This window comes from Onychostoma macrolepis, chromosome 06 (assembly GCF_012432095.1).
Source record: "Onychostoma macrolepis isolate SWU-2019 chromosome 06, ASM1243209v1, whole genome shotgun sequence".
In the NCBI taxonomy this organism is placed as follows: domain Eukaryota; kingdom Metazoa; phylum Chordata; class Actinopteri; order Cypriniformes; family Cyprinidae; genus Onychostoma; species Onychostoma macrolepis.
The window spans coordinates 3,090,146-3,113,268 of NC_081160.1; the positions used below are offsets into that span (position 1 = coordinate 3,090,146).

The 23,123-nt window shown below is 34.6% G+C and overlaps 1 protein-coding gene across 3 annotated transcripts in view; it reads left to right on the forward strand.

Annotated features, from left to right (window-relative positions):
• Positions 1-23,123, forward strand: part of pbx1b (pre-B-cell leukemia homeobox 1b) — an 85,789-nt gene that overhangs the window by 59,083 nt on the left and 3,583 nt on the right. For 2 of the 3 annotated variants that reach the window (XM_058779114.1, XM_058779115.1), the window contains 6 exons: positions 6,728-6,969; positions 12,669-12,859; positions 14,865-15,000; positions 17,617-17,776; positions 19,517-19,629; positions 21,067-21,156. In XM_058779114.1, the coding sequence (XP_058635097.1) occupies positions 6,728-6,969; positions 12,669-12,859; positions 14,865-15,000; positions 17,617-17,776; positions 19,517-19,629; positions 21,067-21,156 (932 nt within the window). The remainder of the gene's footprint in view (positions 1-6,727; positions 6,970-12,668; positions 12,860-14,864; positions 15,001-17,616; positions 17,777-19,516; positions 19,630-21,066; positions 21,157-23,123) is intronic. The other variant, XM_058779117.1, reaches the window with a different exon arrangement.

The window sequence follows — 23,123 nt, forward strand, 5'->3', positions numbered from 1 at the left end:
CCTCTGGTCCTGTTGGACACCATCCAGTCACAAATTCCCATCTGCGTCTTGTGCTTGTTCAATTAAGATGGGTTCAGCCGGAGTGAACGCTGCTCCTTTTATAGAAGTTCAATTAATATTTCAGTATCTGAGGGAGTCGTGGCATGAAGCAGAACCACTTGATGTTTGGCTAATGGAAAATGCAGAGGACTCTGAGTGCTAAACATCCTTCTGTACACGGCCACGCTGGGAAAAAAAGGAAAATACAAGGCTTTTGGAGAAGAGCCACCTTGAGAAAAGGTGCATAAATCCTGCATGCGCCTTTCCTCCAATAACACGACCGGGCTTCTCGGAAATTAAACGTATCGTCTTCGATAAACAAGCCAACGGAGAGAAAATCCATTGTCTGGTCAGCCTGTGGCCTTGGGTTTTTATTAAATATTGATTTGATTTGTAAAAGGCCACACGCTGTGGGGTTGAGCAAATGTCATGAACTCCCGTTTGTTTTGTTGCTCTTCTAACAATCTGTTGAATCGAGCGGCTGATGTCTTGGGTTGGTGGCTCAAGTAAAAAGCAGCCAATCTTCTTGAGCCTTTGAACGCAGATCTGGCAGAGTAGGCCTGATTTTGCTATTTGCAAATATCATTTCTGTTGTGCATGTGGGATATAACTTGCAACAGCTGACAAAACAAGCTCAGGCAGAGTAAATCTTCAGTAACGCCAAGTAAATGTCTAGACAGAGATGTTTGCGCTCACTGGATCAAGTCACTCAAGCAAAATCACTTGATCTCATATCTTAATGAAGGAATTATAGTTAATAGTTTTATAAACAAAGTTCCCTTATAAAGACAGTTTTCAGTATTGTACCTTTTTAATCTTATTCAAATTCAAAAGTGTTATAATGTTGTGATTCATCTGATTGGTTGTGAATGTAGTGAAAATTAAATGGAAAATGATTTGTTTGTTTAAGTAATGAAAACGAAGGTTTGCTAAAGAGAAAATTAAAACAAGGATAGGGATGTCTTTTCTACAAGGCACTATTTTATTTTATTTTTTGCGCATTTTTTTTACACATTTTGTAAAGCAGAAGATGATTAAATCTTAAACGAAATATTTTTGTTTTACTTTTTCTTTAATTCAGTTTTATTTTTAATTTAATTTAATTTTGTTAGAAGCCTAGAATTTGACACATTTTCTTCAAAATATGTAAAAATGTTTAATTTTTAATTTTTTAATTAATTTTTTTATTACAGGCCTAGAGACATGTTTATGTCATAAAGAAAGTATTCAATCTTATTCAATTTTTTTTTTGCTTCAAAGTAAGTGTTATAATATTGTAATTAATCTCTGAGTAGGTTGGTTGTAAATTGTGTGAAAATGAATGGGGAAATGATTGCAGACTTGTTTAAGAGATGAAAAAGACGGCTTGCTAAAGAGAAAACAACGATAACAAGGATGTGTTTTCTGGGAGGTGCTAAGCTATCTGCTCGCTATGCCCTGCTGGAGGAATCACGCAGCTCCGACACTGGAAAATATTAGCCAGAATCAATTAGTCTGCCATTATGTGAGTAAAGTGGCCTTCAGTGAGTCGTGTAATTATGACCCAGAGCCAAGCCTCTTCTGAGCGTGCAGGACCCTTTACCTCATTCCGCTTAATCGTATTTATTTAAGAGAATCCATTCAGTGGTTTTAATTATGTGCTCTAGTTTACGAGAGAGATAAATAAATCATCATTTGTCTCGTTGAGACGTGGTCTTGTAGGATATTCCTGTATGCGGTTTCGACTCTTTAGCCAAGTGTCAAATGAAAATAAGTGCATAAAGGACTGTTATTTCAAGTTTAATCCTTCAGCGGAAAAGAAACAAAGGAAATAATTAGGAAATGTATAGAAAATTGAACTCATTTAGAACAGTATTTGGACAAACCCAAACCCCCAATATTGAACTTCAACATAACTTTTGTGTTACGGATATGAATGACTCTTCAAATCACACAGCTTGTTGAGGAGAGGTGGTACTTTTCTATGCGATCTGACTGAATTTGGCAAATTATTTATTTTATTTACTTATTTTATTTAGTTATAGTGTTATTTTGTTATTTTATTTGACTCATTGCTATTTATTTCATGTTCGTTTTGAATGTTATTTTTTATTTTATTTAACATTTTATTATTTATGAATCACTCCTCAAATCACACACCTTGTTCAGGAGAGTTGTTCTGTTATTTTTCTATGCTATCTGACTTATTTGTCAAATCATTTTTATTTTATTTTTTATTTATCTTATTTTATTTTAGTTTACTAGAAGTCTAGTTTTATGCATTTTCTTCAAAAGATATAAAATTGTATTTATTTTATTTTATTTTTATTTATTTTTTATTTTATTTTATTTTATTTCAATAGGAGCCTAGTCTGACACATTTTCATCAGAAGATATAAAATGTAATGTAATTTAATTTAATTTAACCCTAGAGTCTAACACATTTAAAATGTCCAAACCATATTCTATTCTATTCTATTCTATTCTATTCTATTCTATTCTATTCTATCCTATCCTGTCCTATCCTATCCTATTCTATTCCAAGAGACATTATGCCTTACATGTGCTTGTTGTATGCTTGTTTTTATTCATTGCAGGATAATTTCACATGTCAAAACCATATTCTATTCTATTCCAAGAGACATTATACCTTGCATGTGCTTGTTGTATGCTCGTTCTTATTCATTGCAGGATAATTGCATGTCCAAACCGTAGTGTATCCACACCTGAACCCGTTGAAAATGACAGCGTTTGATTGGTGGGATGGATGCGTATCAGTCTTTGCAGGCGCAGCTGTGCTCTCGTAGTTCGGTCTTTTGCTCTGTGTAACAATCAGCTGTCAATGAGGGATGACGGGATCCTGACGGCCGTCCCAGCGATCCTGACAGATGCTACAGCCGTGTGTTTTCTGGGTGAACCGCGTCAGCAGCGGCAGGGAGTCTCCGTTTGTGGTGAGCACGTGCAAAACTATAAACAGGATCAGGTTGTGGGTGCCGTCATGTTGCCAGATCACCGCAGACCGCTCTCTTACAGCACGCTTGTAAACCTGACTTTTGATTTTATAGCACTTGAAGCATTGCTCAATATGACCTCATGAATCTGCTACGGCTCTCCATAAAGCTTTTCATGCTTGTATGTTCAGATTATTTCTTTTCTTTCTGTCGACTTTTGATCCCATGCCATTTGTATTCTCTCAAACGAGTGTATCGTATTGCGTTTGGCTGGGGGTTTTCACTCTGTGTCCGTCACTGGCCAAACAGCTTTTGGTTTTAACAGACTGATGTTGGAGATTCATCCAGCCAAGTCAAATAAACACCCACGAATGTGAAACTGGGACTTGGCAGAGGGGAGCCTCGTCGTTTCGTGAACGGGGGAATTTTTATGTTCCATTTTCGCTTGACAGTCTAGACGTTTTATAACGTTGGGAGGAATTCTGTTGGCCTTGAGTTTCTGTCAAGACTCCCTTGTGCTCACAGTCGAGGCTTTTACTTCTAAAAGTGCCGTAAAACATGTGCTAAACTTGTGTGATGGGGGCGTTTGAGTCCTTATTCACTGGTTTTTGGATAATCAGTTTGTAAAACTTGAGCTCAGAGTGTCTCAGTACTTTAGAAAGTTGAGATTATGAACATTGACTGTAACTGGTTTGATTTAGTTTAATGAAATGGGATCCTGAATATGGCGTTTATGAGTTGTTAACTGCAGGAAAACCGTGTTACGTTCTGCTTTTTGTGTTTTTCCAGTAATTGAGTGAAATTACTGGAGCCGTATCAAATAAGAAACACCTGCCTTGTCGTTCTATTGGATTGCTTTTTTAGTGTTTGTGCTCCAAACATGAATGATTCCTCGAATCATGTGTGCTCTTAATGTACTAACTGATCAGACTTAGATTTCATCTGCTGGATGATAAAACAGATTAAATATTCCCACATACATTAAAAACTTTACCAAAGTTGTCATGTTTGGGTTATTTTATGTTATTTTGTTATTTGATTTTACTTGGTTTTATTTGATTTATTTATTTTTAATTTATTTTTTTATTTGTAATTTTTTTTAAATTTTTGTTTATTTATTTAACATTTCATTATTTACCCATGAATCCCTCTTTAAATCACACACCTCGTTCAGGGGAGTTGTTCTGATATTTTTCTATGCGATCTGACTTCATTTGTCAAATGATTTCATCATTTTTGTTTATTTTATTTGTTTTATTAATAGAAGCCTGGAATTTGACACAATTTCTTGAGAAAATATATTAAAAACTTATCTTATTTTATTTGTTGAGGAGAGTTATTCTGCTATTTTTCTATGCCATTTGACCTCATTTGGCAAATTATTATTATTTTATTTTATTTTATTTTAATAGAAGCCCAGAGTCTGACACAATTTCTTCAAAAGACATTAAAGAAATATGTCCATTGTATTTTATTTGTTAAGAAGAGTTATTCTGTTATTTTTCTGTGTGATTTGACAACAGTTTTTAAAAATGATATTATTATTGTTATTATTATTAATTTGATGTCTGACACAATTTATTCATAAGATATTAAAAATATATATTTATTTAATTTTATTTGTTGAGAAGAGTTATTCTGTTATTTTTCTATGTGATTTGACGTCATTTGGCAAATGATTTAATTCATTTCTGTACGTGTTAACTTTGGTCACTCAAACACGTGATGCTAATCCATGTCATCTGCGTAGCCTGTGAGATTTTCTCCATCTGAAGCCTTACCACAGTTTCAGGTTGGATGAAATATGTTTGTTAATGAAGCAGGATGTTTCTGTTGCCCGTGAAACTCAGAAACACAGCGCTGCACAGTTGGGCTCCCGCTGGGCCTCAGCCGTGAACTCTTGACCTCTCCTGCTCGCCAACAGCCTTTGCATTTGCATTTTGACTTAAGGAGGAGGTCAGAGTCACGTCCCCCTCCCGAAGCCTCCCGATGACCGTCCAGCCGGCCTCTTTCTCACCGTGAACCGGGCCGCAGCAGTCTGGGGTTAATGCACCGGTGTGCGGCTTTGTCTCCGGATTAATGAAGTGTTTCCTTTGACTCCCAGACAATGCAGCCCATAGATGACCGGCCCACCACAGCCTTACAGTCTCAGTCGCTCTTTTGCCCATGTGTCAGAACTTGTGAGGAAATTACTCCGTCTATCCCTGACTCGCTAAGTGGATGTGACGTTAGATGAGAGACGAGAATGTCACAGATAATTAAAATGGAAGGAAGATCAAACCTGGCAGCAGGATCGTGTGCCGTTCAGAGCTGAACCGAGAGAAAGCCTTTTATATTCCACAGTTTAGTCCATGAATTTATATTGAGAGAGAAAACTAAATTCTAACTGGAATTAGAATAAGAATAATATGGAAAAAAATAATAATTATGTGAAAAAAAAAATTGAATTTAAATAATTAAACCTTATAATAATAAAAATACTACTACTCATAATAATAATAATAATAATAATACATGTATTTTATTTTTATATACATTTTCTTTGTATTTTATGTAATATACAAGTCTCAGAATAATATAGTAATACAGTATTATAGTATTAGTTTTTATATAAAGGTATTCATATAAATATCATTATTAATACTACTACTACTACTACTAATAATAATATTGTTCTAGTATTTTATATAATTTAGAATTATAATAATATAGTATAGAATTTTTAAATGTAAAAATATATGTACATGTAGTAGTAATAATATGTAATTGATATTTATACAATATAGTCTTATAATATAATATTATGATATATAGTTTACATATAAAGATATTTAAATGAAACCATTCTTTATAATGAGACTGCTACAACTAATAATACTATTTTTCATATTTTCTGTTATATAGTATTATAATAACAGTGCTATTGTATGTAGTTTTAAAATAAGGATATTCATATAAATATCAAATATGTTGTAATAATGTATGTGTGTATATATGTATAGTTTTATATAAAGATATTTATATAAATATCATTATTTATAATAATACTACTAATCAAAATATTCTAGTATAATGTATTATTACAATAATAGAGTAGCCTGATGTATAGTTTATATATATATATGTGTATATATATGTATATATATATGTGTATATATATATATATGTATGTGTGTGTGTATATGTATATGTATATATATATCAAATATGTATATACATATCCAAATGAAATGACAAAATATAATAGTTCCTTTATGAAATAGTTCATTTCTAATATCATATGTATGATATCACTTAACCTTTTTCATTTTTCAAAAATCATTGCCTATGGTGGAAGAACACTTTATTTCTCTAGAGAATGATTTGAGTGTGTGTTTGTTTCTTTTTCTTTGTGTGTGTGTGTGTGTGTGTGTGTGTGTGAATGTGATGTAAAATCGAAGCACTCAGGCCCTCTAGTGTCAGAGCCGGAGAGCGCAGGGACGCTGAGATTTACAGCCACAGAGCAGCAGCGCTGAGTGGGAAGCTCATGATATGAATTAGATGAAGTTTTATTCTATCATCATAAAACTTGGCAAAGTCAACTGCAGCCTTGGCCGTTTTTTGTTTCGGCCTCAAAGACTATTTATCAGAAAGAGCAGGTTCTCTGTGGATCGATGAGGCCGGACCCGTCGTGTCATTCAAAGCCTCTGCCGCCGTCACGCGGTGCATGCTGGGATATCGAGCTGTTGGAATAACCTCTTCTGCTTGTTTCGTTCCAGTGTTGAGTATCCGTGGCGCTCAGGAGGAGGAGCCTCCCGATGCCCAGCTGATGCGATTGGACAACATGCTGCTGGCGGAGGGCGTGTCCGGGCCGGAGAAAGGGGGCGGGTCTGCGGCGGCAGCGGCGGCGGCGGCATCGGCTGGAGTCGGAGCCGATAACTCGGCCGAACACTCCGATTACAGAGCCAAACTCACCCAGATCCGCCAGATCTACCACACCGAGCTGGAGAAGTACGAACAGGTCAGAACACTGCAGAATATGTGCAACAGGCCAATATTTAGCCGCCAGTTTACCAGAATGAACATGGTGATAAGATGCTAAATAAGCATAATGACAGACATATTCTGAAAGCTTCATTAAGTGATGATTTTACAGAATTAACTAACAATAATAATAGAGGAAACTATGCTTGAATAACTAATCATTTGGAATTTCTGTATTTTATATCTTATGTTCTTCTAATATTATAGTGTTTATATAAGATGGTTATATAAATAAATAATCATTTTGAACTTAATAATATTCAGCAATATATTATTGAACTGAATTAAAATAACAACTCTGAACTAAGTTGAACTGAATAATGACACTATTATCTTCTGCTTTCCAGGCTCTTTAAACTGTTTTAATTAACAGTTTTAATTAATATTTTGAATGACTTTTTATTCATTTGTTTTCATTTCAATTTGTTAAAGTTAGTATATTTTAGGTAGTAATTTTGTTGTGTTCTTGTCATTTTTAATAGTTTTTATTTGTTTACATAGTTTTTATTTTTATTTAGTTTTAGTTATTTTAGTACATCAAATAAAACAAAATTAAAATGAGTATATATATATATATATATATATATATATATATATATATATATATATATATATATATATATATATATATATATATATATATATATTATTATTATTATTATTATTATTATTATTATTATTTATTTTAGTATTATATTTCATTTCAGTTATAGTGTTTATTTTATGTAGAGAAAGCAACATTTCTGAATGGTTTTAATTTTGTCTCAGTTATAGCTATAACAACAAATTTAATAAATAAATCAATTAATGTTACAACATGAACAGTTATTTTTTGTGAAAATGTACCATTATGCTTGAATAACTATGCTATTAATCTGAATTAATGTCTGATTTCACAGACATTTCAAGCATCCTAAAACTTTGATATACTCAAAACCAGGCAGTTTTTGACTGATGAAAGGCATTTTGATTTTATTTGGAATAACACGCACTGATGAATCACCAGCAACGTGTGCTGAAGTAAACACTTCAATTTTGATTTCATGTTGACTGTAATATCTCATAATTTAGATTCGTGCAACATCTGTTTGACTGCCGTTGTTATACTTTAATGTAGTGTGTGATCGTGTTTGTGTGTGTGTGTGTGTGTGTGTGTGTGTGTGTGGCTCAGCAGGCAGCCTTTCCATCCCAAAGTCTGTCAGATCAGATGATGATGTGAAGAGTATGTTTGAGATGCTCTGGGTGTTTCAGTGGGGCTTCAGCTCATTCAACCTCAGATGTGATTTCACAGACACCCTCCTGTTTTAGTGTTTGAGTCCGGTGTCACTGCTGCCAGCCCAGCGTTCCCACGCTCATGGAGAACCGGGAAGTAGCAGACAACGTTCAAATTGTGATGTAGATTGATAAATAAGGTTGGGAATTGAAAAGAATTTAAAGATTCTGCTTCTGATTCCTCCAATTCCTTTAGTAGTTTTAAGTATGCACACATTTGTCGGCGCTGATAGCCTTGTGGGCAGTGCTCCGATATATAGTCCCAGCTCGCGGACCTTTCCCGATCCCGCCCCCTTCTCTCTCCTGCTTCACTTCCTGTCTAACAACTGTCCTATTAGAATAAATCTAAAAAACTGCAAAAATAAATCGTAAAAAAAAAAAATGTATGCACACATTCAAAGCAGTGTTCTTTACTGAAGAAAAGCATAATTGTTGGTAACATCTGTATTCACTGCGGGGTTATTATCATTAACTAAAACTACTAAAACATTTTGCTTATTTGAAATAAGGCTAAAATAAAATATAAATATTAGAAGATAAACTTAAACTTATTTTGGTTAGTTACCAAGGCAACACAGCTAATTTACATTAGTTTATTTTGAAAAACTAAAATTGGTAACTGGAAATAAAATATATAAAAAATAAAACTGAGCTAAAACTAAAACTAAAACTGAAAAAAATAAAATAAAAAAAAAAAATAAGCCTAAATAATAATATTAAAAAATAAATGAATAAAAATAACAGAAGTGCACAAAAAAAATAATGATAAAATAATGTAATTAAAATGAAAATTGAAAATGTACAAATAAAAAGCTAATTCAAAATATTAGTAAGAAAATATATATTAGTATATGAATAATACTAAAATATATATATATTTTTAGAAAATAACTGATCCACTCATTTGAGACATTGTTAGTTTATAGAATGTTAAAATAATAGAATTTTGTTATTCTATTGAGAACAGTTCATTTGGACTGATTCATCGAGTGAGTGAGTCATTAGATTCAAACCAGTTACTCATGAGTTTTAGCCAGATTTCTGAGCCTTTAATTGTTGGTGAATCAGACGGCGCTGCTCGTGATGTGTGTTGTTGCGTGCAGCCAGAGAGGACAGTGCAGCAGAAAGACTCTTCAGCTATTTGTTGTCTTGTTGTATCATTTCACAGCGTCAGAGTCTTTCTGTCTCATCACATTCAATTCAGACTGCAAGCGCAGACCTCCGGGAGAAAACAGCTCCGCTGAACCATCATTTCTCTGGCCGTGATGCTGTAGATTCTGTAGCTGTGCAGAATACATTGTCAGAGTAGTTTAGTACTATTAACAGAAATGTTCATAAAAACTAGGTTTTGGTATTTTTTTATTAAATGTTTTTTGATTCTCAACCCTGGTAATAAAATCTTACAGAGTCCTGGAATTTTTCATAGTGAATATAATTGCGGAAAACAAGTTGTAACTAAAACTAAAACCATTAAGAAAAATGTTATTCTTAAAATAAAATAAACCTTCACTGAAATTGTATATATATTTTTTATAATTTACTTATTTCAGCTACTGTAGTTGCTACTGTAGTTTAATTTATTGTTTAACCTGATGTACTAAGACATCCAAATAAAAATGAATAAAAACTATATTGACATAAAAATGTATTGATTACATTAATACACAACAAATTTACTGAAACTGTATCTTTTATTGAAAATGGAAAATAAATATAAAAAAATAAAAACTGAATCCAAATATATGCTTGACATTAATTGCATTAAACAAGTGCTTTGCAACATAAGTTGCAACACATTTCAGATGAATAAAAATGTGACTTATATTTGGAAAATCAACCTTTTTCACATATCCAGGTTTCTCAGCAGCGGAAGTCATCATAGTTGGGTTAACTTCAAGAGCAGTGAATGGGAGACTACCACAAATATATTTTTTTGCATTCCCATTTACTCAATTAGCAAAAGAAAACGTCCACTATAGTGTTTTCATGACTTTCAAAAAAAGGAAAAAAAAAATTGAGAGAGACAGTCGGCAGTCAGAAAAGAGAACAATGTCAAATATACCACCCCTCCCATAGACGCTGCATTATAAACACCCTCGCATTAGAGTTAACTAGTTTAGAAAATATATATATATATATATATATATATATATATTTGATTCAAAGGTGATATAATACAAAGTATAATGTTATAAATATACATACATTTTTAAAAACATCAAAATATAAAAAACTTTTGAGGATTTACGATGCTGATGACCGTTAAACACGGTCCATAATTCAGTGGCTTTAAATTTAATTTTGTTTTTAATTATTAAAAACATCCTTAAGGAAATTCTTGAAGGAAGTTCATTATTTAATTATTTAATTGCTTTATATATGATGTTTTGGGTTATAAGATGCAGCACATTTCAGATGGTTAAAAAATGTAACGCATATATGGTAAAATATGGTATACTAATGGCTTCAGTTTAAACTCTTTATTTGGAATACTTTTTTAAATGATTAAAAACAAAAAACTTAAGAAAATTCTTGGAGGAAATGAATTGCACTATATAAGTCTCTTTGGAACATAAGTCACAGCATGTTTCAGATGATTAAAAATACAGTAAACCAATGGCATAAAACTAAACTTTTTTAAAATTATTTGAAAAAATCCTTCAGCAACATCAGGAGGAGTGTTTGAATGTGGTATGTATGTAAATAATTGCTGCTGAGATCAGGCGGCTGTAGCTTCTTAAATACTCAGGACTTGACTGGTTAAAGCCATCAGCATCGTGATGAGCATCGTTCATGTTTAAGTGCGAGTATCAGTGGCCGCTGTATGGCTCTCAGTGCGCTCGGACAGTAGATCCATCCCTGATGATAAACAGTGGGGACAGAGGAGAGGTGATGTACTGAAATGCATTCTGGGACAGGGCCAGGTGTCCTCTGTTTGTTTGTTCACAAAAGGACATTCATAGCTGTCATAGAGGACCGCAAACACACACACACACACACACGGACCACCCGGCACAAGAGCGAAAACGCCCTTCATCATCCGCTCTGTAACTGTTGTTGTGGTCTTCCCATGAGTCCTGGTTCTCCTGACACGCTCTGCTCTCTTACTCATCTGTTTGTGTCGCTCTGTGAGTAATGAGAATCTCACTCCAATGAGGCCATTTCAGAATTAAGTCACAATATTGAAAGTGTAACGACTCCGTCACCCTCATTTTTATGCGTGATTAATGAACTCTATGGAGGAATGAGGGCTTGAGAGATGGATGAGTTTTTATAGATATCACTGCATTACAATACATAGACAGCATCCACACTGCCATACACTCACTAGCATACTGTTCATTCAGGATTCATGTGTGGATATGGATGCATAAATCATTTTTGCTTTTTTGATATTTTTATTATGGATTATATTTAATATTATGATTGCTGGTCGTGTTCACAGTGAGGCTCCAGTGTATAATTTTAAGTAGCATGGAAACATTTGGTGTACACTAGTTATGGGTCAGTATGATTTTTTATGTTTTTGAAAGAAGTCACTTTTGTTCACCAAGGCTGCATTTGTTTGAATAGAAATACAAAAAAAAAAGCCTGTAAAATTATGACGTATTACAATTTAAAATAACTGTTTTCTATTTGAATATATTGTAAATTATAATTTATTATTGTAATGCAAAGCTGAATTTTAAGCAGCATTGCTCCAGTCTTCAGTGTCACACGATCCTTCAGAAATTATTCTAATATGCTGATTTGCTGCTCAAGAAACATTTCTGATTATTAACAGTGTTGTAAACAGCTGTGCTGCTTCATATTTTTGTGAAAACTGTCATACATTTTATTTTTCATGAGTCTTTGATGAAAAGAAAGTGCAGCAAAAGAGCAGCTTTTATTTGAAATAGAAATCTTCTGTAACATTATAAATGTCTTTACTGTCACTTTTGATCAACTTAAGTCACCTTGCTGAATAAAACTGTTCATTTCTTTTCAAAAATCTTACTCAGACTTTTTGAATCGTAATGCACAATAGAAAAGATAGGTGACTGTTTAGTCTTTGAACTCTTTAAAATAATACGTTTTAATTTAATAAATAATTACACGTAAGCTGGTCTAAGATTCTGTTTTTAAAACCATGTTCTGCTTTGACCATTAGAATTAAACAGACTGTTGTTGTTTCTGTATGTAAATGAACTCTGTTATTAATTGGCTAGTGTCAAAAAGTTGCTTAATACTGAATTGTTGATGTAAATATGGGCGGTCATATGTTAATGAGCTGACAGTTGCGATGACATAATCTTCATGGTTACTAAAGGAATCAATTTTGTAGCCAGTTTTCCATGATAGCCTGTTTCTGTAACCTGTATCTTGTTTTGGTAACATGCAGGTGTCTGTGTTTCCCTCTCTCAGGCGTGTAACGAGTTCACGACCCATGTGATGAACCTGCTGAGAGAGCAGTCTCGCACGCGGCCCATCTCGCCCAAAGAGATCGAGCGCATGGTCGGCATCATCCACCGCAAGTTCAGCTCCATCCAGATGCAGCTCAAGCAGAGCACCTGCGAGGCCGTCATGATCCTGCGCTCCCGCTTCCTCGACGCCAGGTCCGTGCATTTGAGCGCAAATCCACTCCTAATCAAACCCCACGCTCTCATTCTTCTCCTCTGAGCGGATCACACTCTGCACTAAGCCTGTAACTCTCACGCTCATGTAAACAAATGCTCCTGCGCTTTATTTGCACACGTGCGTTTTCCCGTTTCCCTCCCCGAGGGAGTGGAGGCCCCGTTCTTGCGCTTTAGGGCCGCGTCCAAACCCACACATGATTTGCGGTGTCGAGTCCGTCCCTTTCTCAATGTAATCGCTTGTTCTCTTTGAAACGTGCCTGGGATTTGCATACATTTCTGTGCGGATAAATCACGCTGGAAGCTTGGAGTCGGAGGCATAACATTTAAATGAGCTTCATGTTTCCGCGCAGCGCTCGGAATCCATTCTCCGTCTCTTTGGAGCATGCTCAGTTCCTCTGATTAATCCTCTCTCCGGCTGAGACCATGCTGTGCTCATTTGCATTTAGTGAAGAGGGGTTTTGGGGAGGAAATCGGCTCACCCTCTGTTCTGGCCCTTCAGTGCTGCATATGTAAAAGCCCCTGAGATGAGCTCCAATCGCACACTCTTAACCCACAGATGAGTGATGCCGAGAGCAGGTTGAATTCATTGGCACCCAAATCTCAATTTACGGTCGTTTTAAAGCTCTTCTCTTTGACTATGTGTGGGGTCTGCTTTATTCTTCTTTTCAAGCATGAAGCATCTGCCTGCTAAATTTGTCTTTGCACGTTTACACGAAGTAGGCTGAAAAATATGGCCTTAATCTATGAAAATAGTGTAAGGAGGCCAAACTAAATGTTACATGTGCTGCTTTATTTTACGTGTATTTTATGTGTTTCATGTTACCAATTTAGATTGGGATTAATATGTAGTTTTTTGTTGTTGTTTTTCCAGTAAACGTCAACATAATTAAATACAATAATATAATGCAATAAAATAATACATGAAATGATAAAACACAATAGAATGAAATAATAAAATAATATGAATTTAAATAAAATAAATTTAAATAATCAGGTAACAGTGTTGCATTTACAGTTTAAATCAATCTGTCACTCAGTATAAAGGAAAATTAAAGTGAAAATAAATGAATTTGAAATAAAATAATAAAATAATATAAAAATGATATAAAATGAAATGGATAACAGGGTTGCATATTCAGGTTGCATATTCAAACTATTAGTCAGTATAAAGTCAAATTAAAGTAAATAAAATTTAATGAAAAAATTAATTAAAAAGAATAAATTTAAATAAAGAGGTAACAGAGTTGCATCAGTTTAAATCACTCAGTAGAGAGCTAGTTAGTTGATTTATCATTATTGATCAAATTATTGTTTATTTCCAATAAATTAAAGAATAAATATTTGTTTGATCATTTTCTTCTCAGTGACTTTAGTAACAGGGTTGAATAGTAGCTTTTTAGACACTTTTCATGGAAGCTTTTACCTACTTTTCATGCTAGGTTTCATGATTTATCCAACCTTTTCAATTTTACTAGTTTATCTAACGTTAAAAAATTCTCAATGCAGTTAAATAAAATAAATAGGTAACGGTTGCATATTCGGTTTAAATCATTCTAATACTCAGTAGAGGGTTAGTGTTGATGTATCATTATTGAATGATACTTTTTATTGTAAATTATTGTTTATTTCCCCGTAAATTAAAGAACAAATATTTGTTTGATAATTTTTCTTACAGTAACTTTGGTAACAGGGTTGAATAGTTTAGGTACTTTTAATGGTTGCTTTGGCCTGCTTTTCATGCTGAATTGTTTTTTTTCCCCTTGTATTTTTAATTCACTAGTTTATCTAAGATTAAATAATTTCTCATTTGTGTCTAATTCTCTTAAAGTAATGAGTCACCTCATTACTGTACACGGCCAGTGGCAGCTACTTTCTCTGTATTTACCAAGATGTTTGATATGATGCATGAAGTATATGCAACAAAACAAAGTTTTGCACAAGTTCTGGCAAGATGTCCAAATCTGATGTGTTTGTGTCTGCACAGGAGGAAAAGACGAAACTTCAACAAACAGGCCACAGAGATCCTGAATGAATATTTCTACTCCCATCTCAGTAACCCGTATCCCAGCGAGGAGGCCAAAGAAGAGCTGGCCAAGAAGTGTTCGATCACCGTCTCGCAGGTACGACACTGAAAACCATCCATTCATTCTCGCTCGTCCAAATATTGCATCCACTATTGCTCTGTCATAGTTCAGTGATAGTAACACCATGGCTCTCTAATATTCAGTAGCATGTTTACCATATTTATATGTCATGCAATTACAAAAAACACCATAGCTACAATTACATGTTTTCCAAAAGTGCCGTCCAGGTAGGCAACTCTGTAGATATTAAGACACATCCGATGTTTGTTTCTACCTGTTTTGCATGTAAAATATATCAGTTATTCTCACGCGAGTTCAAGCTCATGCAACTCGAAAACAAAATCATTTGCAGCATGGCACCGCATGCCTCTTAGCATTTTTCATCGGCTGCGCTAAATGCATAATGCATTCTAAACTATTTAATAAATTTAGCTGAAATGATTGTATGATGCATTTAGGCCTGGTTTTGAGTCAGGCTCGCGGGATGAGTGATGATTGCCGCACCGTTTGTAATATAGAAACACCTTTAGCCTCTCACGGGAACGGGAAGCTTAGCCGCAGGATTGATTAGCTTTTCATGGTAATGGTGTTTATCATTAGTGCAGAGCCTCATCCGCTGCTGTATTAGCCGTAATGGGCGTTAGTGTGTGTTGAGTGATTGCTGTCAGTGTATACTGTGATCATAGCTGCCAGCGTGCAAGTGATCATTTATTTCAATGTTAATGTTAGTGTATGTGTGTGTCCATCATGGTTAGACCTCTGTCCTTGTGGCCATCACAAGTCCTGTCGATAGCATCCTTCACTTTTGTGATGTCCACCAGCCGCTGTTGCATTTTGCTTCAACTGGTCATATGTGACCCTGGACCACAAAACTAGTCTTAAGTCGCTGGGGTATATTTGTAGCAATAGCCAAAAATACACTGTATGGGTCAAAATTATAGATTTTTATTTTATGCCAAAAATCATTAGTATATTAAGTAAAGATCATATTCCATGAAGATATTTTGTAAATTTACTACTGTAAATATATTAAAACATCGTTTTTGATTAGTAATATGCATTGCTAAGAATTCATTTGGACAACTTTAAAGGCAATTTTCTCAATATTTTGATTTTTTTGCACCCTCGGATTACAGATTTTCAAATAGTTGTATCTCAGCCAAATATTGTCCGATCCTAACAAACCATACATCAATGGAAAGCTTATTTATTTCGAAAAATTGACACTTAAGACTGGTTTTGTGGTCCAGGGTCACACATGCTCTGTGATCAAAATATGCAATCAGAATAAAATTGAAAATCAAAAATTGAGACTCTTGCACACTCTTTCAGTCCACATGCACAAAGAAGATAAGCACAAAGAAGATTTGCTAGTATCTTGGCATGTAATCGTTTTTTGGCATGTAATTTGCAGCAAATGTATTGCAAGTATTGCGTTTTTACTCTTTTGGAATCTTTTAGTAATAGTTCAAACTTTTTTAACTTAGGATGCACATTAAGTGTGTAACTGGTGCTTTTTCTGTGTATTTCATTGTTCTACACTGACTATAAAAAAAAGTTTCACTCAAAATTTGCTAGTAAATTTCACAAATAATTATATAGAAACAGCAAGTAACACGTTGAATTAAATGTGATGTTTTCAAGAAGAAAGAGTGAAATAGTATTTTCCGTACTCCAATAATCTTTATCTTTATTTACAGCTGAGAAAAATATTTTTACAGTGGTAGTGTTGCTGTAAAGAATTCCCAGTTTCCTGCTGGCCGTTCATGTGTGCTGATTTCGTTTTTTAACTAATTTTTTTTTAATGAAAAATATTTGTTGAAGCACAGAGTATACTATTTCAGTCCTTGTACTAGAAATTTTCACATGGAAATTCATTTTCATTTTGGTTATTAAACTTTTTGATTTTCATTTTTTGTCAAAAAATATCTGAACTTTTAACACTTAGATTAAATAATGAATCAAGAAGGAGAAAAGGTTAAGTAGATGCATTGTGAGGGCATTGAACTATGATATTCAATGCATTGTGTGAACAATATACACTACTGTTCAAAGTTTGGGGTCAGTATGTTGTTTTTACAAGAAAGTAATAAATAGATCTAATGAACTGATCCAAAGTGACAGTAAAGACATTTCTAATGTTGCAAAAGATTTCTATTTCAAATAAATGCTGTTTTGAACTTTCTATTCATCAAAGAATCCTGAAAAATAAAATGTGCCATGGTTTCCAGAAAAATATTCTGCAGCAGAACTGTTTTCAACATTGCTAATAATCAGAAATGTTTCTTGAGCTGCATATTAGAAGGATTTCTGAAGGACACTGAATACTGGAGTAATGACCACAGCAATAAATTACATTTTAACTCATATTTGCACAGAAAACGGTTATTTTAAATAATCCTGTATTTTTGATCAAGTAAATGTGAGTACAAGAGACTTTAAAGAATCTTACCAAACCCCAAACTTTTGAACGCTATACTGTACATGTTTGCGAACTACGTGTGATTGTTGCATGATGTAATGTGTGACTAGTGTGTCATGGTTCATCTAAGAACCTGTTTATTTTGAATTGTCCATCATGATTTGTGTGCACTGGGTTCAAGAGGACAGAGTGTTGGAAAACACATGTCTTGACAATGTTTTTGTGGGCAGGTGTCCAACTGGTTCGGAAACAAACGGATCCGATATAAGAAGAACATCGGAAAATTCCAGGAAGAAGCCAACATGTACGCGGCCAAAACTGCTGTGAACGCGGCGAGTGTTGTGGCACATGGCAGCCAGGCCAACTCCCCGTCCACTCCAAACTCGGCAGGTGAGACCATATAAACTCCACACTCATTCCCATGATGCCAGGACTTCATGTAGCCATGCAGCTGTAGAGCCTTTGGTGTAGGGTCACATTGTGGGAAATGTTTTTTTGTTAGTACTGTATATGAGAAGACTACTGTATGTGGAGCTTAAAAAACTATTTAAAATGTTTTCACTTTCAAACGGGATGAGGGCTCAGTGGGTCACAGCATGTCCTGTTCCTGTCTCATTAGTTCTCTTTGTGTAACTCAGAGGACTCGTCTAGTTAAAACACACCGCTTTGCGCGCCGGTGAAGCCATGAGAACATATGGTCCCACTTTATATTAGGTGGCCTTAACTACTATGTACTTACATTTAAATTAATCATTTGGTACAATGCACTTATTGTGTACATACATGCTTTTACATTGTACTTATATTTTTAAAAATACCTATATGTAATTACATCTGTTATTAATTTCTGTAATTACATTTATAATTGCACTGTTGACCCATCCCTTACACCGTAACCCATCCTTAAACCTACCCATACCACCAAACCTGTCCCTAACCTCACCCGTATCACACCTTAATAGCAGCAATAGTGTTTTGCAATACAGTATGAACACAATAAGTACATTGTCCTTATTTTTTGATGTAAGTACATAGTAGTTAAGGCCACCTAGTGTGACCGAACATATGACCATAGACTTCAGTGAGTTACTTTTGCACAAATCAAAACATGTCTGTGGGGGAGAGACAATGAACATCAATCCTTCAGCTGACTAAATATTATACACACTACAGTTCAAAAGTTTGGGGTCGATTAAGATTTTTAATACTTTTGAAAGAAGTCGCTTCTGCCTACCAAGGCTGCATTTATTTGATCAAAAATACAGTAAAAACTGTAAATAATTGTGTAATTTATTCCTGTGATCAAAGCTGAATTTTCAGCATCATTACTCCAGTCTTCAATGTCACACGATCCTTCAGAATTCATTCTAATATGCTGATTTGCTGCTCAAGAAACATTTCTGATTATCAATGTTCAAAACAGTTGTGCTGCCAAATATTTTTGTGGAAACCATTGAACTTTTTTTTTTTTTTTCAGGATTCCTTAATGAATAGAAAGTTCAGAAGAGCCGCTTTTTAAAAATAGAATTATTTGGTAATATTATAAATGTGTTTCCTGTCACTTTTGATCAATTTAATATGCTAAATAAAATATCAATTTCTTATAAAAATAAAATTTTACTGACCCCCAAATTTTGAATAGTGTACATTTTTAACAAGATAACAAAAACAGTTATGGATTATAAAAGTTAGATCATTTTTCTCATTAAAAAAAGATGTTTGAAAATGTCTATAGAAATAAAGTCCTATGCAAATCTGAATGTTGACTTAAGATCAATCAAAGATTTTACATGTCTTTCTCACAAACATGTTTTTGTTTGCATCAAATTAAAAATGGCATTTGCTCTCACTGGGTCAGTTGTTTTAGATTCATATCTCTGTTTAGCTGAAAAAAGAAATTCAATTATGCACATATCTGAGTTTTTATCTGTGGTGTCAGCTTTCTCTTGCTTTTAGCTGAATCTCTCCTGTTTGGCATCGATTCTTGATCTTTGTCTTCTTTATGGACTGCTGGATCTTATGCTCTGAAAAGCTTATCTAACTATAACTGCATTTCTGCTCTCTTGAATTCTTCAGACTCATTTCTCTGGCTTGTTCTGTCTCTCTCTGTCGTGTTTGTGCACCTCTCAGGTTCTGCTGGCTCTTTTAACATGTCAAACTCTGGCGATTTGTTTATGAGTGTTCAGTCTCTGAACGGGGACTCGTACCAGGGCTCTCAGGTGGGAGCCAATGTGCAGTCACAGGTATAGTGCCAATAAATCACTACAGAAACCTCACCGCACCAGCACACACACTGCAGCTCGTGTCGCAGGGGTTTAGCAACATGATGAACATTTCTAGTGTGTGTGTGTGATTTAAGTAAAAAATGTATGTAGGAAAAAATGTTTTAAAGACTTTCTTTTTTAAAATGCTGTTCATTTTCTCTGTTTCTAAAGCTTGTAAACTGCCTGCCCGTCTGTTTGGCTGCTGTGTTGGAAGCAGGACTTTTATTTTGACAGCACAAAATCAAGAAGTTGTCATCTAAATAAATGTTATTTTACAGATGTATTTCTTTATCAAGTACAAATTTTTATTATGAATATATAATTACATAATATATTTAAAATAAACATAATTTTCATTTCAGCAGTTGTTATGCATGTGCTATTACTATCTTTATATTAAATAGTGTGATATCATACATATCAGATATCGGCATCAGCAATCAAAAAAAAAAAAAAAGCAATATCGGTTAACCATTAATTGACTGTAATTTAAATAACGACTTCAGTAGAGCTGCATATGAAACAATTAAGCATAAACATACACGTATAAATTGTGTAAAATATTTCAGTTTGAACATTATAAATTATATCTGAACTTTTCTAGTAATGCTTTTCAGTACTACATGACATATACACTACTGTTCAAAAGTTTGAGGTCAGTAAGATTTAATTCATTTATTGGAAAGAATACTTAAATTTTTCAGTGATGATGCATTAAATTGAACAAAAGTGACAGTAAAGATATTTATAATGTTACAAAACATTTCTGTTTCAAATAAACGCTGTTCTTTTAAACTTTCTGTTCATCAAAGAATTTTGAAAAATAAAATGTATCACAGTTTCCACAAAAATATTCGGCAGCACAACTGTTTTCAACATTGATAATAATCTGAAATATTTTTTGAACAGCAAATCAGCATATAAAACAGTTATTTGAAATTGTAATAATATTTCAAATTTTGCAATTTTTACTGTATTTTTGAGCAAATATATGCAGCCTTTGTGAACAAAAGTTGGTGACCAAATTTTACTGGTCGCAAACTCTTGAACAGTAGTGTGTATATATATATTTTTTTATAGATATTTCTCTTGTTTTGTCTTAAATTTTGTATCATGTTTGTTCTAATGTCCACAATGCTACTACCCCAAATAAGAAATCTTATAAGGCAGCATATGGAAAATGCTGTCTAGGTAGGCAGGTCACTAGGCTTTAGAACAGAGCCATGATGAGACTGGCTTTGTAATGTGTTTTATTGTTCGCTTGTCATCATGTGTTTGTACGTCTGTCTTTTAATGTTGTTTGCTTTCTTGACCTTGCTTTCTTCTTTGTCGTGTCGTCTGACTTTGCTTTGTTTGCAACCTTGCGTTCGTGTCTCGCGCGCTCTGACCTTGCCGTGTTGTTTTGCGCTGTTTCAGGTGGATACCCTTCGCCATGTTATCAGCCAGACAGGAGGATACAGTGACGGCCTCGCAGCAAACCAGATGTACAGTCCGCAGGGCATCAATGTAAGGCGAGAAAAAAACACTTCTTTTTTTTTTCCCCCTTCCTCTTGTTTTGCCCTCTACCAATTATTTCAAAGCCATAGGGCTCAGAATGCCACTTAGTGCGACTTGTCTGGGAATCGTGGTCACTTAGTTGATTGCCTGTGTGTCGCGAGCGCCACGGGCGGCGCGCTGCCCAGCGAGACGTGGACACAAGAGCGGCCCCGCGTCTGTCTGAGCCCATCACATCCAATCAGATCGGCCCGGCACCTGCAGCCACGCGCCCCGCTGACGGGAACAGGTGACACCGGCTGCAAATGTATGGCCCCTCGCCGTGCCCCAAAGTCACCTGACCCTGATTATCCCCCCAAGGGCAGCGCACAAAAACACTCGGCGCTAAAAATACAGCCGCACGCCTATGGTAAAACACTCGTAGGAGGACATCCTGTGTGTTCGGGAAGGGAGGGGCGCTGCTGGCAACTTGGCGCGCCAAGAAAATTCACAGCGACAAGCCGTGTGGTAAAGGGGAAAATCAATACGACAGACACACGGGGAGCGGAGTGTGGACTTGGGACAGCAATCCAAGCACATTGCTCAGATCAGGTTCCTGCCGAGCTAATGGCCTTGACAGCGAGCCGAGACGAGAACGAGAGAGAGAGAGAGGAGGAGGAGGAGGAGGAGGAGAGGGGGAGGCCGGTCAGCGTCTCCGTCCCGCTTCCGTTCTGCCGCGCTCCGCCGGCCGTATGTTAATGAGATCAAACATATTCGTTGGAAAAGCACGGATGTATGCAAATCCCATCCTGCTTTTTTTGTGGAGAATTGTGGGCTTGACTGTGATGCACAAACACTCAGAACGACGCTCGGTTCACATCAAGCTTTCAAAACGCATTTAATACAGTACAAAGCATTCACACTGAATAAATCATAGCATTTGTTTCGAATCACAATTAATTGCATAATATATACAGATACCATGGTCAAGTTTAGAAATATATAATAAAATATAATATATTATATTTACGTTCAAAATATAAGGGGCAGCATTTTTTTTAAATTAATGCTTTTATTCAGTGAAGATGCATTAAATTGATCAAAAGTGACAGTTAATGTTTTTTATTTCCAATAACTGCTGTTTTTTTTTTTAACTTTCTATTCATTAAAGAATTCTGAAAAAAATGAAATGTTTTACAGTTTCCATGAAAATATTAATCTGCAACCTCTTATCACTGATAATAATCAGAAATGTTTCTTGAGCAGTAAATCAGCATATTAGAATGATTTTTGAAGGATCATGTGACACTGAAGTAATGATTCTGAAAATTCAGCTTTGATCACAGAAATAAATTACATTTTAAAATATATTCACATAGAAAATTGTTATTTTAAATTGTAATAATATTTCACAGTTTTTAATATATATCTATTTATTTATTTTGATCAAATTAATGAAACCTTGGTGACTTTCAAAAACATTTTTAAATATCTTACTGACCCCAAATTTTGAATATTAGTGTATAGTATTGTACATAATATTGTTACATGAAGCATAATTGAAATGAATTAAATCTTAAAATGATTTACATAATGAATGAAAATTCAAAATCTAAACTGTTTTAACTATTAAATATTGAAAGTGTGAATGCTGTCTCTATAAAATTATTGAATGACATTTTATCTACATTAATCCTTACACCATTGATATTAATTAGTCAGATGATGTGTGATCCTGAGTGTTATAGTTTTGTAGCAAATTATTGCATCAGTGTAAAATGACTGTTCACAGGAGCACATATATCAGCTAATTTGAGATTTAAACGTGGTTCATCCATTCAGAGCTGATAATATTTTGTGTTATAAATTAATGCATGCACATTTGCTCCAAAATTATTTGGACACTGAAGTGACCGTTATTAATGTCTGAATGTCACTGCATTAGATAAGTTCACCTCACAAATGTTTTCCACTAGTGTTTCACAACCAAAGTGGCGCAG